The sequence below is a fragment of the Lynx rufus genome, unplaced genomic scaffold (assembly GCF_022079265.1).
Source record: "Lynx rufus isolate CCGP_SWC_20201006 ecotype Redwood Valley unplaced genomic scaffold, mLynRuf1.p SCAF_45, whole genome shotgun sequence".
NCBI classification, from domain to species: domain Eukaryota; kingdom Metazoa; phylum Chordata; class Mammalia; order Carnivora; family Felidae; genus Lynx; species Lynx rufus.
In genome coordinates, this window is record NW_025814862.1 from 1329110 (window position 1) to 1342277 (window position 13168).

At 41.7% G+C, this 13168-nt stretch overlaps 1 protein-coding gene across 1 annotated transcript in view; it reads left to right on the plus strand.

Annotated features, from left to right (window-relative positions):
* The window catches only part of CLTCL1 (clathrin heavy chain like 1), a 98300-nt gene that overhangs the window by 35536 nt on the left and 49596 nt on the right, over nt 1-13168 (plus strand). The window contains exons 4-11 of the mRNA XM_047098226.1: nt 543-704; nt 3062-3175; nt 7253-7426; nt 8399-8596; nt 9613-9813; nt 9914-10066; nt 10673-10795; nt 12124-12261. Of these exons, the coding sequence (XP_046954182.1) occupies nt 543-704; nt 3062-3175; nt 7253-7426; nt 8399-8596; nt 9613-9813; nt 9914-10066; nt 10673-10795; nt 12124-12261 (1263 nt within the window). The remainder of the gene's footprint in view (nt 1-542; nt 705-3061; nt 3176-7252; nt 7427-8398; nt 8597-9612; nt 9814-9913; nt 10067-10672; nt 10796-12123; nt 12262-13168) is intronic.

Here is a 13168-nt window from a genome sequence, read left to right on the forward strand (position 1 = left end):
GAGAGAGAGAGGGAGACACAGAATCCGAAGCAGACTCCAGGCTCTGAGCTGGCAGCACAGAGCCCAACGCGGGGCTCAAACTCACAGACCGCAAGATCATGACCTGAGCCGAAGTCGGATGCTCAACTGACTAAGCCACCCAGGCGCCCCTCCCAAGACTTACTTTAAATGAATATTTACATGTGTGTGTGTAGAATGTGTGTGTATTTATATATTTATGTATTTATTTACATATACAAACCTTGTATGTGCACTCAAATATACACAGACATACATATATGCATACCTGTGTGTATACACACATTTTGCATTTAACAAATTGGGACCATCTATCTTAGTGTTTTGAAGTCATATTTTTTCCCCTGGTGTTTGCAGCCGTCTTTACACATCAAATTTAGAGTTCTATCATGTCTTTTAATATCTAATAGGCTTTTTTTTTATTAGAGAAACTAGGTCAACATGTGAAACTTTCATTTTAGGAACATTTAACAATTTATATCTTCTCTTTTCTCTCTCTTTCATTGCAAAATGTCTTTTCTTAGCAAAACCGTGTAGTTGGGGCAATGCAACTCTACTCTGTGGATAGGAAAGTTTCACAACCCATAGAAGGCCATGCTGCTGCTTTTGCAGAGTTCAAGAGCGAAGGGAATGCCAAGCCTGCCACCCTTTTCTGCTTTGCTGTACGTAGTCCCACAGGGGGCAAGGTAAGATCTCCACTTTCTTTTCTCCCTTAGAAAAGTGTCCTGAGTCACTGTTAAGAGTCTGTACAGTGTAAATTGGTAGCCACTTAGCCAGCGATCCAAAACCAGTTTATAATTGGGAGTGGGGAATAGTCTGCAGGTGCTTCGTATAAATGAAGGCTTTTACAGTATTTAGAACAACTCATCTATTGTACATGTTGGTGGTTTCACAGCCAATCTTTGTAAAGTCAGTGACGTGAAGTCACCTATCAATTAATTGGTCCCTTTGCCCTAAAAATCCTCTTTGACAAAGTCTACTGAGCATGGGCTAGGCACACATGGTTTCTGCTCTCACACAGCAGTCTCATGGAGGCAACAGCTGTGAAAGAACCACTGTATGCCATCCTAACGAAAGGCACAGGTCCTATGTGGTTCTCCCTAGGTGCTGGGGTTGGGGTGGGAGCTGTAAGGAGAAGGCCATGCTCTGGGAGCAAGTTGAGTTTTATTCAGCTCGAGTGCATGGCTAGCATCTGTTTGGCAGGAGTGCCATGGGCAGAGCTATGAGGTCTAAGAGTTCATGATGTCAGTGAGACCTGCGATTCCAGGGTTGCATCACTCACTTGGAAAGTGGCCTGAAAACATGGTCCTTATCTCAGTATACTCTTATCATACTTCCTGAACTCATTATTTTGGGTTGGTCACTAGCCCTGAAGTATTCCCCAAAGAAGAGCACTGGATCAGTATGTGGCTTCCTAGACTTCCTCATCTTGAATATGGCTAATTGTCTCTCATGTAATAAATATCATGCCCTCCTTAATTGAGAACCAATAGAAAAATAGGAGTCAGGCAAAAATATCAGCCTACTCTGTCACCTTAGACTGAGGCGTTCTACCTCGTCACAGACAGCCGGGCAGCCACAGTCACCCTTGAAAGAACAGAACCCTTCCTGGCCGAGCTGCCTGTGAAGAAGAGCACAGAACAAGCACCCCTGTAAGACAGGTGTGCCTGCTTATCTCCTGCACTCAGCTGTCAGGCAGGCTGGTCCCCTCAGGGCAGTCTTCATGGCAGAGACCCCCACAGCAGCTGTCCCAAGAGCCACCTATATTCTGTGGTTGAATCTCCCCTCCCCTGCCCTAGTGGCAGGTGGGGATCCCTTCAGTGATTTCCTCAGCCTGTGCCCTTTGCACAGGCCTTCCTTCTAATCCAGCCCAGCTGCACTTATGGCTCTCTAGTCTCATATGGATCCCCGTTTTGTCTGCACTCCAGTTACTTGTTCCTTTCTCACAGGCAGTTACCACTTGTCCATAGTCTCGCCCTTCTCTCACCACCTCCCAAAGAAGCCTGGCTTCTTTACCCAGGCCCCCACTTCTGTTGGCAGTGCCACCATCCTTCCCAACTCTTAAGCAAGAAAGCAGAGTTCTCAAGCTCCATTCTGTTTGTGTTGCCACTGTCCAGCCTCTAGCAAGTCTCACATCTGTAGCACATGAGTCTCTTGTTACCCATATTTGGGTTAGAGAATAGGTCCTCAGACCCACTCCACCCATCAAAAAGCATTTCCCCAAACTACCATTTCTCTTAAAGTGCCTGTATGCTAGGAGTTTCAGTCTCCCTGCATCTTAACTCACAGTGGCCCCTGCTCACTTGCTACATCAGCCCTCCCCTTCTAGCCCATCTCTCTGCTTGCCTCAAGCCTCTTTGGTGTTTCCCTTCTCCCTCTCTGCTAGGCCAAATCCAAACTAAGTGTATACTCATAAGTTTCCTCTACTGGACACCCCCTCCAACCCTCATTGTTTCACGTCTCTGATCCACCTCCACTCATGATTTTTTCCCCAGACTTGTTTCTAGCTGTGGTACCTTTTTATTAGATGAGAGGAACTTGAAGCTGTTCTGATAAAAGCAGGGACAGAACTCCTTGTCCACTGTCATTCTTTCCGATTCTCCAAGGATTTTTATGCCCCCCAGAATAACCTTAAAAAAACTCTCAGGCCTTTGGCACGATCAACTGTCTTATGAGTTTGGCATTCAGTTACATGATCTTGTCAGTTGATGTGTGTTAGCCTGAGCCCATGTCCAGGAGAGCCCGTTGTTTCATGGGCATTCACACTAATGGCCAGAGAGGGGGCAAGTGACTCAGTCAACATGCTAGAACTAAGCTTTGCTCAGGTTTCCTGGCATTGGTTTTTCCTATTGTCCTTGGTAGCGGGCAGTAGGTTAGTGAATAGCATGAGCACTCCAACCAAGAGATTTTCTTGTCTTGTTTGAATGTAACTTTTATCATTCGTCTTACAGAGCATGGACTATGGCTGTACTTAACTGTACATTAGTTAGCATTAGTCTGCCACCAATATGTTTCCTTGGATTGACCTAAATCTCTTATCTAGTTGCACATAATCGAAGTCGGACAGCCTGCAGCAGGAAACCAGCCTTTTGTAAAGAAAGCTGTGGATGTGTTTTTCCCTCCAGAGGCTCAGACTGATTTCCCAGTGGCTATGCAGGTATGAATGTGCTGCCTGCTACATGAGTGAGAACAAATCACAGATCTTGGGTGGAGGGGAACAGCAGATAATAGGTTCCTGTGCTTCAGAAGAATCCCAAATAGATACATGAGAACACAGAGAAGATAATGTCAGTGTTCATGTTTTAACTCATGCTGCCTTAACAACAGTCTGGAAAGAGCACTCTTTTCTACAAACAGGACTTTGTCTGACACATACCGAAGTCCCAGACCTTTCCCTTTTTATTATGAAAGATTAAATGTTCACTGTAGTACAAAAATATAAAGAAGAAAACAGTCTTCTCTAGCTGAACCAATTGGCTGTAAAATATATCAAAGATTTCACTATTTATTATATTTAAAAAGTTAGATACATCTTTTCTGAACAAAATTGGAATCACATTATATATGTAAGATCATACAGTCTACCTCCCCCCATTTTTGCTCAGTACATCATAGACATTTCTATAAGGTATGCCATTCTTTGTTAATATCTGGGGAAGTAAACATTTATTTTTAGGGATGTAGTATAATTGTAGGATAGTTTAGTTATTTGCTTTTTTCTGTTCTCAAATATTTGACAATACTTAATGATGCTTTCTTTTTTAATTTTTTAATATTTTTAAGCTAGATTTCTAGAAATAGTATGTGATCAAATGCAGTTTTTTTTCCACAAAGTGAAATTGACCTTTTCTCTATCTTACAAAAATACATATTGTCCATTAATTTCCAATAATATCAATAAACATAATAGTAGAATTAAATATCCACTGAAATCCTACCCCACTGATAACTGTGACTGCCCCCTTTGGAAGTATCTTTGTATGCATACATTTACAAACATATATGCAAATAGAGTCTTATGAAATGGCTTGGCACTGGCCTTGGGCTTTATGACCTTTTCTCATTATGTTGCAGACCAACACCACTCCAATAAAATGCATATAATATTTTAATGTCTATATTATCTTTTCTGTAGATGTGCCCTAATTGATTTAGACAATCCCCCATTGGGTATTTATAGTGAATGCTTCTAGGAGCATTATTGTCCATATATCTTTGTGCATCAGTCCAAGGATAAACTGCCACATGTGAAATTGCTGCGTCAGGGGCATGTGTACAACCACACTGGCCAGTTCCTACTCCTGCCACCACCTCCCTGATAGCTGGACAGTGTCCAATGAGCTTCATGTCCTTCCTGTGGTTAATGTCGAGGTGGAATGAGTTTACCACTCATATGCATCTTGTTAATTACCTCTTCCTGATCTTGGCAGTTTTTCTCTTGGGGGGTCTTTATCTTACTTGTAAGAACTCTGTAGTTTTAGGATACTAATGCCTGATGTATTTCAAATAAATATTTTTTCATAGTCATAACAGAAGTTTATTTGAGTGTGTTCCACCTTGTAGAAGTTTTGCATTTTTATGTGGCTTTGGTGTCATGTTTTAAAAAGAATTCTACACCCCAAGGTGAAGAAAATATTCACCATATTTTCTTCTATTACTTTCTTAGTTTTATTTGCTTTTTAAAAAATTATTTTTAATGTTTATTTTTGAGAGACAGAGACAGAGTGTGAGTGGGGTTGGGGCAGATAGTGATGGAGACACAGAATCCAGAGCAGGCTCCAGGCTCTGAGCTGTAAGCACAGAGCCCAACATGGGGTTCAAACTCACAGACTGCCAGATCATGACCTGAGCCAAAGTTGGATGCTTAACCGACTGAGCTACCCAGGAACCCCAGTTTTATTTGCTTGTTATGTAAAAATCTTTGACTCATCTGGGATTTACATTGATAAAGAACAGGATGGAGAGTCAATTCTTTACCCTCATCCTGTATCCCCATATAGCCGGCTGGTTATATTAACATTGTGATATGAAATACCTACTCATTCATGTTAAATTCTTATATGTTTGATTCTACTTCAAGATTCTCAGTTCTGTTTGTTTTTATTTCTTCCTATGCTAGTACCCCACTTTATTTTTTACTACCATACTTTGATTTTTTAAATTTTTTTAATGTTTATTTATTATTGAGAGACACAGAGAGACACTACATGAGCATGGGAGGGGCAGAGAGAGTAGGAGACACAGAATCCAAAGCAGGCTCCAGGTTCTGAGCTGTCAGCACACAGCCCAACGTGGGGCTCGAACTCACAAACTGCGAGATCATGACCTGAGCTGAAGTTGGACGCTTAACTGACTGAGCCACCCAGGCACCCCTACCATACTTTTAAAATTACTATAATTTTGAGGGGTGCCTGGATGGCTTGGTTGGCTAAGCCTCCAACTTCATCTCAGGTCATGATCTCATGGTTTGTGGGTTCAGGCCTATGTCAGGCTCTGTGCTGACAGCTCAGAGCCTGGAGCCAGCTTCAGATTCTGTGTCTCCCTCTCTCTGCCCTTCTCCCTCTCACTCTCTGTCGCTCTCTCTCAAAAGTGAATAAACATTAAAAAAAATAATAGAGTAAAATAATAAAATAAAGTAACATAATGATAGGTTTTGGGCGCCTGGCTGGCTCAGTTGCTGGCTGTGACTCTTGATCTTGCAGTGGAGATCTTTAAATTAAAAAAAATTTTTTTGATGTTTATTTATTTTTGAGAGAGAGAGACAGAGTGTGAGCAGCAAGTGGTAGAGAGAGAGAGGAAGACACAAAATCTGAAGCAGGCTCCAGGCTCTGAGCTGTCAGCACAGAGCCCAACATGGAGCTCGAACTCATGAACCACAAGATCATGACCTGAGCTGAAGTTGGATGCTTAACCAATTGAGCCACTCAGGTGCCCCGAGATCTTTTAATTTTTAAAATAAACAAACAAATAAAATTACTGTAGGTTTCATAATAATTTTTTTTTTTAGAGAGAGAGAGAGAACGATAGCACAATCAGAGGAGCAAGGGGGAGCAGAGGGGCAGAGGGAGGGAGCAAGAGGGAGAGAGAAAGAGAAAGAAAGAGAGAAAGAGAATCCCAAGCAGGGGTCACAGTGTGGAGCCCAGTGGGGCACTTGATCTAACGACTGCAAGAATCAAGAGTCAGATGCTTAACCAACTGAACCACCCAGGCACCCCTATAATAACTTTTTTGTTAACATTTATTTATTTTTGGGAGAGAGAGAGCGAGTGAGCAGGCGTGCAAGTCGGGGAGGGGCAGAGAGAGAGGGAGACACAGAATCCTTAGCAGGCTCCAGGCTCTGAGCTGTCAGCACAGAGCCCAATATGGGGCTTGAACTCACGAGCTGTGAGATCATGAGCTGAAGCTGGATGCCTAACCAACTGAGCCACACAGGCAGCCCCCTTATAATAACTTTTTAAAGTTTATTTTGTTTTTAGTAATCTCTATACCCCACGTGGGGCTTGAACTCATGAACTAGAGCCCTGAGATCAAGAGTCACATGTTTTTCCAACTGAGCCAGCCAGGCGCCCCATACAATAATTTAATTTGGCAAGTTAATCAGTCTTTCTCCCACCCCTTCAGAATTTCTCATGTGTTAAATCTTCTGTAGGAGTTAATACAACTTGGCAAAGGTCAAAGGTTACTAAATGGTGGTGGAGGGCAAGCTGAAATGTGAACACGGTGTATGAGGTCTTTTTCCAGAACTTGCCCCTGATTTTATGAACTTGCAGCTTCTTCTAAAAGGATTTGGTAAGGAAGTAAGGAGAGGATAGTTATACCTGAAGGATAAATGAATAGCCTAATTTATTGGACCTTTATTTGAGAAGAGTTGGCCAAAGTATTGGCTTTAAAACTATTCTCAAGTGAATAAACTGAGGGTTGATGGGGGGTGGGAGGGAGGGAAAAGTGGGTGACGGGCATTGAAGAGGGCACCTGTTGGGATGAGCACTGGATGTTGTATGAAAACCAATTTGACAATAAATTTCATATTAAAAAAATAAAATAAAAAAAGATAAAACTATCCTCAAGTGGGTAGGACTTGACTGGAATCAACTTGGGATCTACATCTCAGCAGCATAATGCTCCCCACCAATAGTAAGTGATCTCTTGGGCTTAATAACTCAAGATCTTTCATCATTTGTGAGCTCTTTTGCCCTATTTGGCTTCTTTCTATCTGTTCTGTATCTTCCTATAGATTGGAGCTAAACATGGTGTTATTTACTTGATCACGAAATATGGCTATCTTCACATGTATGACCTAGAGTCTGGCGTGTGCATCTACATGAACCGTATCAGTGCTGACACGATATTTGTCACTGCTCCACATGAATCTACTTCTGGAATTATTGGTGTCAACAAAAAGGGACAGGTATGGAACTTGGAGGGTTCATCTCCCACCTTTTCCATACACTAGGGACTAGAGCTTAACTTTTACTCCTCCAAGACAGTGGTCAAGTATAGTTACCTCCTGTTATTCAACTTATACCCATGTCTCCCTTCTACTTCTTGCCATTACTTTATATCACTCCTAACACAGGATCGATTCTGAGAAGAGAGTAGCTCCCTTACTGCATGAAGCTTCTCTCAGTGAAGCAGCAGTTCTGATACACACCAGGCCAGACACATACTGATTGGGGAGGGTTGAAAAGCAAGTACTATGCTACCTAAATTACCTCTCTCAACTAAAGTTAAATTTTTTTTAATGTTTGTTTTATTTTTGACAGAGAGAGAGAGAGAGAGAGAGAGACAGAGCATGAGTGGGGGAGGGGCAGAGAGAGAGGGAGATACAGAATCTGAAACAGGCTCCAGGCTCCAAGCTGTCAGCAGAGTCCAACATGGGGCTTGAACTCACAGACAGCGAGATCATGACCTGAGCCGAGGTTGGATGCTCAACTGACTGAGCCACCCAGGCACCCCTCTCAACTAAAGTTAAAAAAAAACAGTTAATAGAAGAAAATCTGTGCTTTTTTTTTTTATTTTTTTTTATTTTTAGTGTTTATTTGAGGGAGAGAGACAGAGTGCGAGCAGGGGAGGGGCAGAGAGAGAGGGAGACACAGAATCTGAAGCAGGCTCCAGACTCTGAGCTGTCAGCACAGAGCCGGATGTGGGGCTCAAACTCACAAACCGCGAGATCATGACCTGAGCCAAAGTCAAACGCTCAACCAACCAAGCCACCCAGACGCCCTAAAAATCTGTGCTTTAAAAAAAAGAACATTTAAGAAGAAAAACTGTCGGTTCCACACCCCCAAATAGGTCATTTTGGCAGAGTGATCATCTTGAACAATGTGTATATGGAGCACTTTTCTAGGCTAGGCCAGTCTCACTTGTTGGGTCTTTATAGGTGCTGTCAGTTTGTGTCGAGGAAGATAACATTGTGAATTATGCAACCAGTGTGCTTCAAAATCCAGACCTTGGTCTGCGCTTGGCCATTCGTAGTAACTTGGCTGGGGCGGAGGAGTTATTCGTGAGAAAATTCACTACCCTCTTTGCACAGGGGAGCTATGCTGAAGCCGCCAAAGTAGCAGCATCTGCACCAAAGGTAATGGCCCTACAACACTGTGTACCAATCTGAGTGTGAAATAAATTATAAAAGCATTCCACTACTGATGTTGGAGTGTCTTGCTGTTTTGTTAGTTGTTGTAGCTTTAAAATTTGTGCCCAATGGCATGACAACAATGAGAAATCAACAAAAAGCACAATCCTGCTGCAACAACATTTTTTTATTCTCTTCCAGTTCTCATCTACATACATACATACATATTTCTCATGCAGCTTCTTAGCTTAGGAAATACAGAGCTGTATTATACATCAAGTAGTTGTACCCTGTTTTATTTAGTCATGTTCTGCTCTCGACTTTCTCTGCTCATCTAGAGTGTAACAGTACTGCTTAGGGCATTTTTTTCTGTTTATTTCATTAGGATAAATTGTCCAGGCCTAGATCTGCTCCTAATTAAATAAAGGGTTTTGAGTTGCTTTTCGTTGAAACGATTTCTTCTTTCAAGGGATACTTATGAACAAACCATTTCTAGTCTTCACGCATGACTTTTGAGTATTTTGAATTAGAACATAATAATGGTAGAACTTCACTATTGCCAGGCTGATTTAAAAGCCTAATTCTCACTGCAGCATGCTAGGAAGGAAGTTTCTTCCTAGAAATCACCTGTGAGACTGAGACTCACTGTGCTTGTGGTTTTTGCTGAAGGTGGAAGCCATTGCCTTGGTAGAGGACTTTCTGTCCCTGACAATTCTGTGTGGAATTTCCATCGGCAAATTTTTTTTTAATATTTATTTATTTTTGAGAGAGAGAGCGAGAGACTGTGGGTGAGTTGGGAGGGGCAGAAAGAGAGGGAGACACAGAATCCGAAGCAGGCTCCAGGCTCCAAGCTGTCAGCACAGAGCCTGACATGGGGCTCGAACCCACAAACTGTGAAGTTGGCTGCTGAACCAACTGAGCCACCCAGGCACCCCAGCAATTTTTTTTTTTAATACAAGGGAGTTAAGTAAAGGGACAGCCTTTGAGTACAGCATAACAACCTACATTTCCATTTGTCATAGGGAGTCCTGCGTACCAGTGACACAGTTCGGAAGTTCCAAAGTATTCCCGCCCAGCCTGGGCAGGCCTCTCCTTTGCTCCAGTACTTTGGAATCCTCCTTGACCAGGGTCAGCTCAATAAACTTGAATCCTTAGAACTTTGCCGTCCAGTGCTTCAGCAGGGTCGCAAGCAACTCTTAGAAAAGTGGCTGAAAGAAGATAAGGTACAAACACTTATGAAATCACAGCCCTCAGCACAGTTATTAAACTAGATCACAGGTTCCTCTGGTCCTAATCTTGCCCTCTCTCTTTGGCACACCACAGCTGGAGTGTTCAGAAGAACTTGGAGATTTGGTCAAAACTGCTGACCCTACACTTGCTCTGAGTGTGTATCTTCGGGCAAATGTGCCGAGCAAGGTTATCCAGTGTTTTGCAGAAACAGGCCAATTCCAGAAAATTGTCCTCTATGCCAAAAAGGTAATACGTGCCTAACCATTAGCATTTCACAGATAATTAATTTGTGGTAGGTGGTTGCTGATTCTGAAGTTTATAAAATACCCTTCCTTCTCTGGAAGTGCTTTGGTGTGAGTTGTCAGTGTTGCTGCTAGCATCTGTCATTCGGTGATAATGATTCTATTCTCTTCAGTTTTTTATTTTCCTGTCTTATTTTTACAGTCCTTCCAGTTCCCTTCCACTTGGGGATTTTCCTGTAATTTTTTTCTTTTTCTCCCTTCTCCCTCGTGCCCCTCAGCACCGTCTGTGTGTTAAATCCATGTTTTGGCGGGCTTCCACTGCAGCTTGTGCCCAAAGCTCACTGGACGATGTGTTGGGTTTAGTCAGAGCTTGCACACTGGTTTGGATGACTTCTTTATGGTCCAGGCTGTTTGTGTAGTTGATTGTGTCTCTGCATACATGGCAGCGCCTTGAAGTGGATGTTGTATTTGGCAGAGATCCTGCACATACGCATGCTAATACTGCTCATTTCTTTGTAAACACAGGTTTAAAACAAAGGATGGGAGCTTTTTTTCTTAAATACTCAAGGTGTTTTGTTTATTTTTTTGATGGGTGTTCCCTTGCCTCTAGGTTGGCTATACCCCAGACTGGATCTTTTTACTGAGGAGTGTGATGAGAATCAGTCCAGACCAGGGCCTGCAGTTTTCTCAAATGCTAGTGCGAGATGAGGAGCCATTGGCCAATATTGACCAGGTGAGCATGAGTTGTTTGGGATAGCTTTTTATGGCTTTGTATAATTGTCAAGAAGATGCCTTTTTATTTGTTTTTCTCTTACCAGTGTCTTCCAGTCTAAAAAATCTGATGTATTTTGTCTTCTATTCTTTTATTATTTGAATACTGTCACTTACCTTTGTTTTGAAGTATTTTAGAGGATTCATCTGTCAGGTTGTGAGAATGTTATTTCTTTTGTGTGGTGGTTGGTGGCGGGGAGCGAGGATGTCATTTTAAAACGGTAGCCCACTTCACTATCCTCTGCTGACTAAGGCCACCTGAACTCTCTCTGTGTACTGGTTACGGTAAGTGCTCTCAGGTCTGTAGACTTTCATCCTGTGGGTGTTTGGCTCACCTGGAGTTAGGTGAACATGAGACCATTATTTTAGCATAACACACTTAGTGTGTAGACATAAACACATGTCAGGTTACCTTCAGTAAACTGGGTACAATGGGCTCTGGGTAATACAGAGAGATATGTAACAAAGTTTGAAGCAAGGCAAAACCGACAGCTTGTATAGATATAAGTGCATTCATACTGGGTTGATACATAGTGGAATTTGCAGGTAGTTTGGAGATCATGTTGAAAGGGTTTGAGCCAAATTTACATAGATACCAAGGGGAAAGAAGACTCCAGATTACATCTGGTTTATATTTCATATTTCTAAAGTATTTTTAATAAAAACTTTCTCCTGTACTTTAAATATGGAAACAGTTACACAATCAGTAACTTCATTACCTATATATCACTTCTTACTAAGTCTTATTCTTCAACTTCTATTTAACTTTAATGATCGATGTCTAAGTCAGTGTTTGCAATTTCCTAACTGTGCCTGAATAATGAGAGTATAAGGGCTAGACACCAGGTATTGACTGCCTCTAGGATTTGATTAAGTAACAGATTGTTAAGATTGCTTGAATCCCTTCAAAGTACTTCCTTTGATTTACTTGAGTAAAAATGCCCTGTTGGTGAGGATGATATGGGTGATAATAATTTCACAAAATTACCTAAAAAGTAATGGCTATGAATTACTTGAATTTTGATAATATGAGAAAATGCAGGACAACTGGCTGGCTCAGTCAGCAGAGCATGCGACTCCTGATCTCGGGGTTGTGAGTTTGAGCCCCACATTGGGTGTAGAGATTACTAAAAAACTAAAATAAAAACTAAAAAAAAAAAAAGAGAGAGAAAATGCAAAGGAAGGAACTAATGGTTGAATTTCTAAATGAGATTCAATTTCAGGAGCTATCTGAATAGGAAAATAAAATAGTTTCCTTTGGGTAAATATGTGGCTTTCAATCTGTTTCAGATTGTAGACGTTTTCATGGAAAACAGTTTAATTCAGCAGTGTACCTCCTTCTTGTTGGATGCCTTGAAAAATAATCGCCCAGCTGAGGGGCACCTCCAGACGCGCCTGTTGGAGATGAACCTGATTCACGCACCCCAGGCAAGTGACATTTCTAGGCTCTAACCATAGGACAGAGCGCCTGTTTTATTTCTCTGTGGGACTTGCACACCTGAACACAGTGGCTTTGGGCTGGGATGTGCTCATGCCTCAGGGGGCACTCTCTAAGACTTTCCTGCAAGAAAGTTCTAGAATCCATGGTGCAAAACTTTCATAGAGACTTTTGCACCTGGGACATCTTTTCTTTTCATTTTTCTTTTCTTCATTGTGGTAAAGTGCACATAACAAAATTTACCATTTTAGCCATTTTTTTGAAGTTTTTTAAAAATGTTGATTTATTTTGAGAGAGTGAGAGAGTGAGAACGTGAGCAGGAGAGAGAATCCCAAGCAGATTCCACGCTATCAGCTCAGAGCCCAACGTGGGACTTGATCCCACTAACTGTGAGATCATGACCTGAGCCAAAATCAAGAGTCAGATGCTTACCCAACTGAGCCACCCAGGGACCCCTACCATTTTAACCATTTTTAAGTGCATGATTTAGTGGCCTTAAGTACATTCACAATATTGTGCAACCATTACCACTGTATATTTCCAGAACTTTTTATAATCATGAACAGAAAATCTGTATCCATTAAGCAGTAACTCCTCATTCCCTCCCTCAGCCCTTGGTAACTCCTGTTTCACTTACTGTTTCTATGAATTTGCCTATTTTAGATACTTCATATAAGTAGAATCATATGATATTTGTCCTTTTTTCTGGCTTGTTCACTTAGTATATTGTCTTCAGGATTCATCCATGTTGTGACATACATCAGAATTTCATTCCTTTTTATGTCTGAATAATATTCCATCATATGTGTATGCCACATTTTCTGTACCTGTTTATTTGTTGATGACACTGGGTTGCTTTCACCCTGTAACTGTTGCAGATAGAGCTGCTAGGAGTAT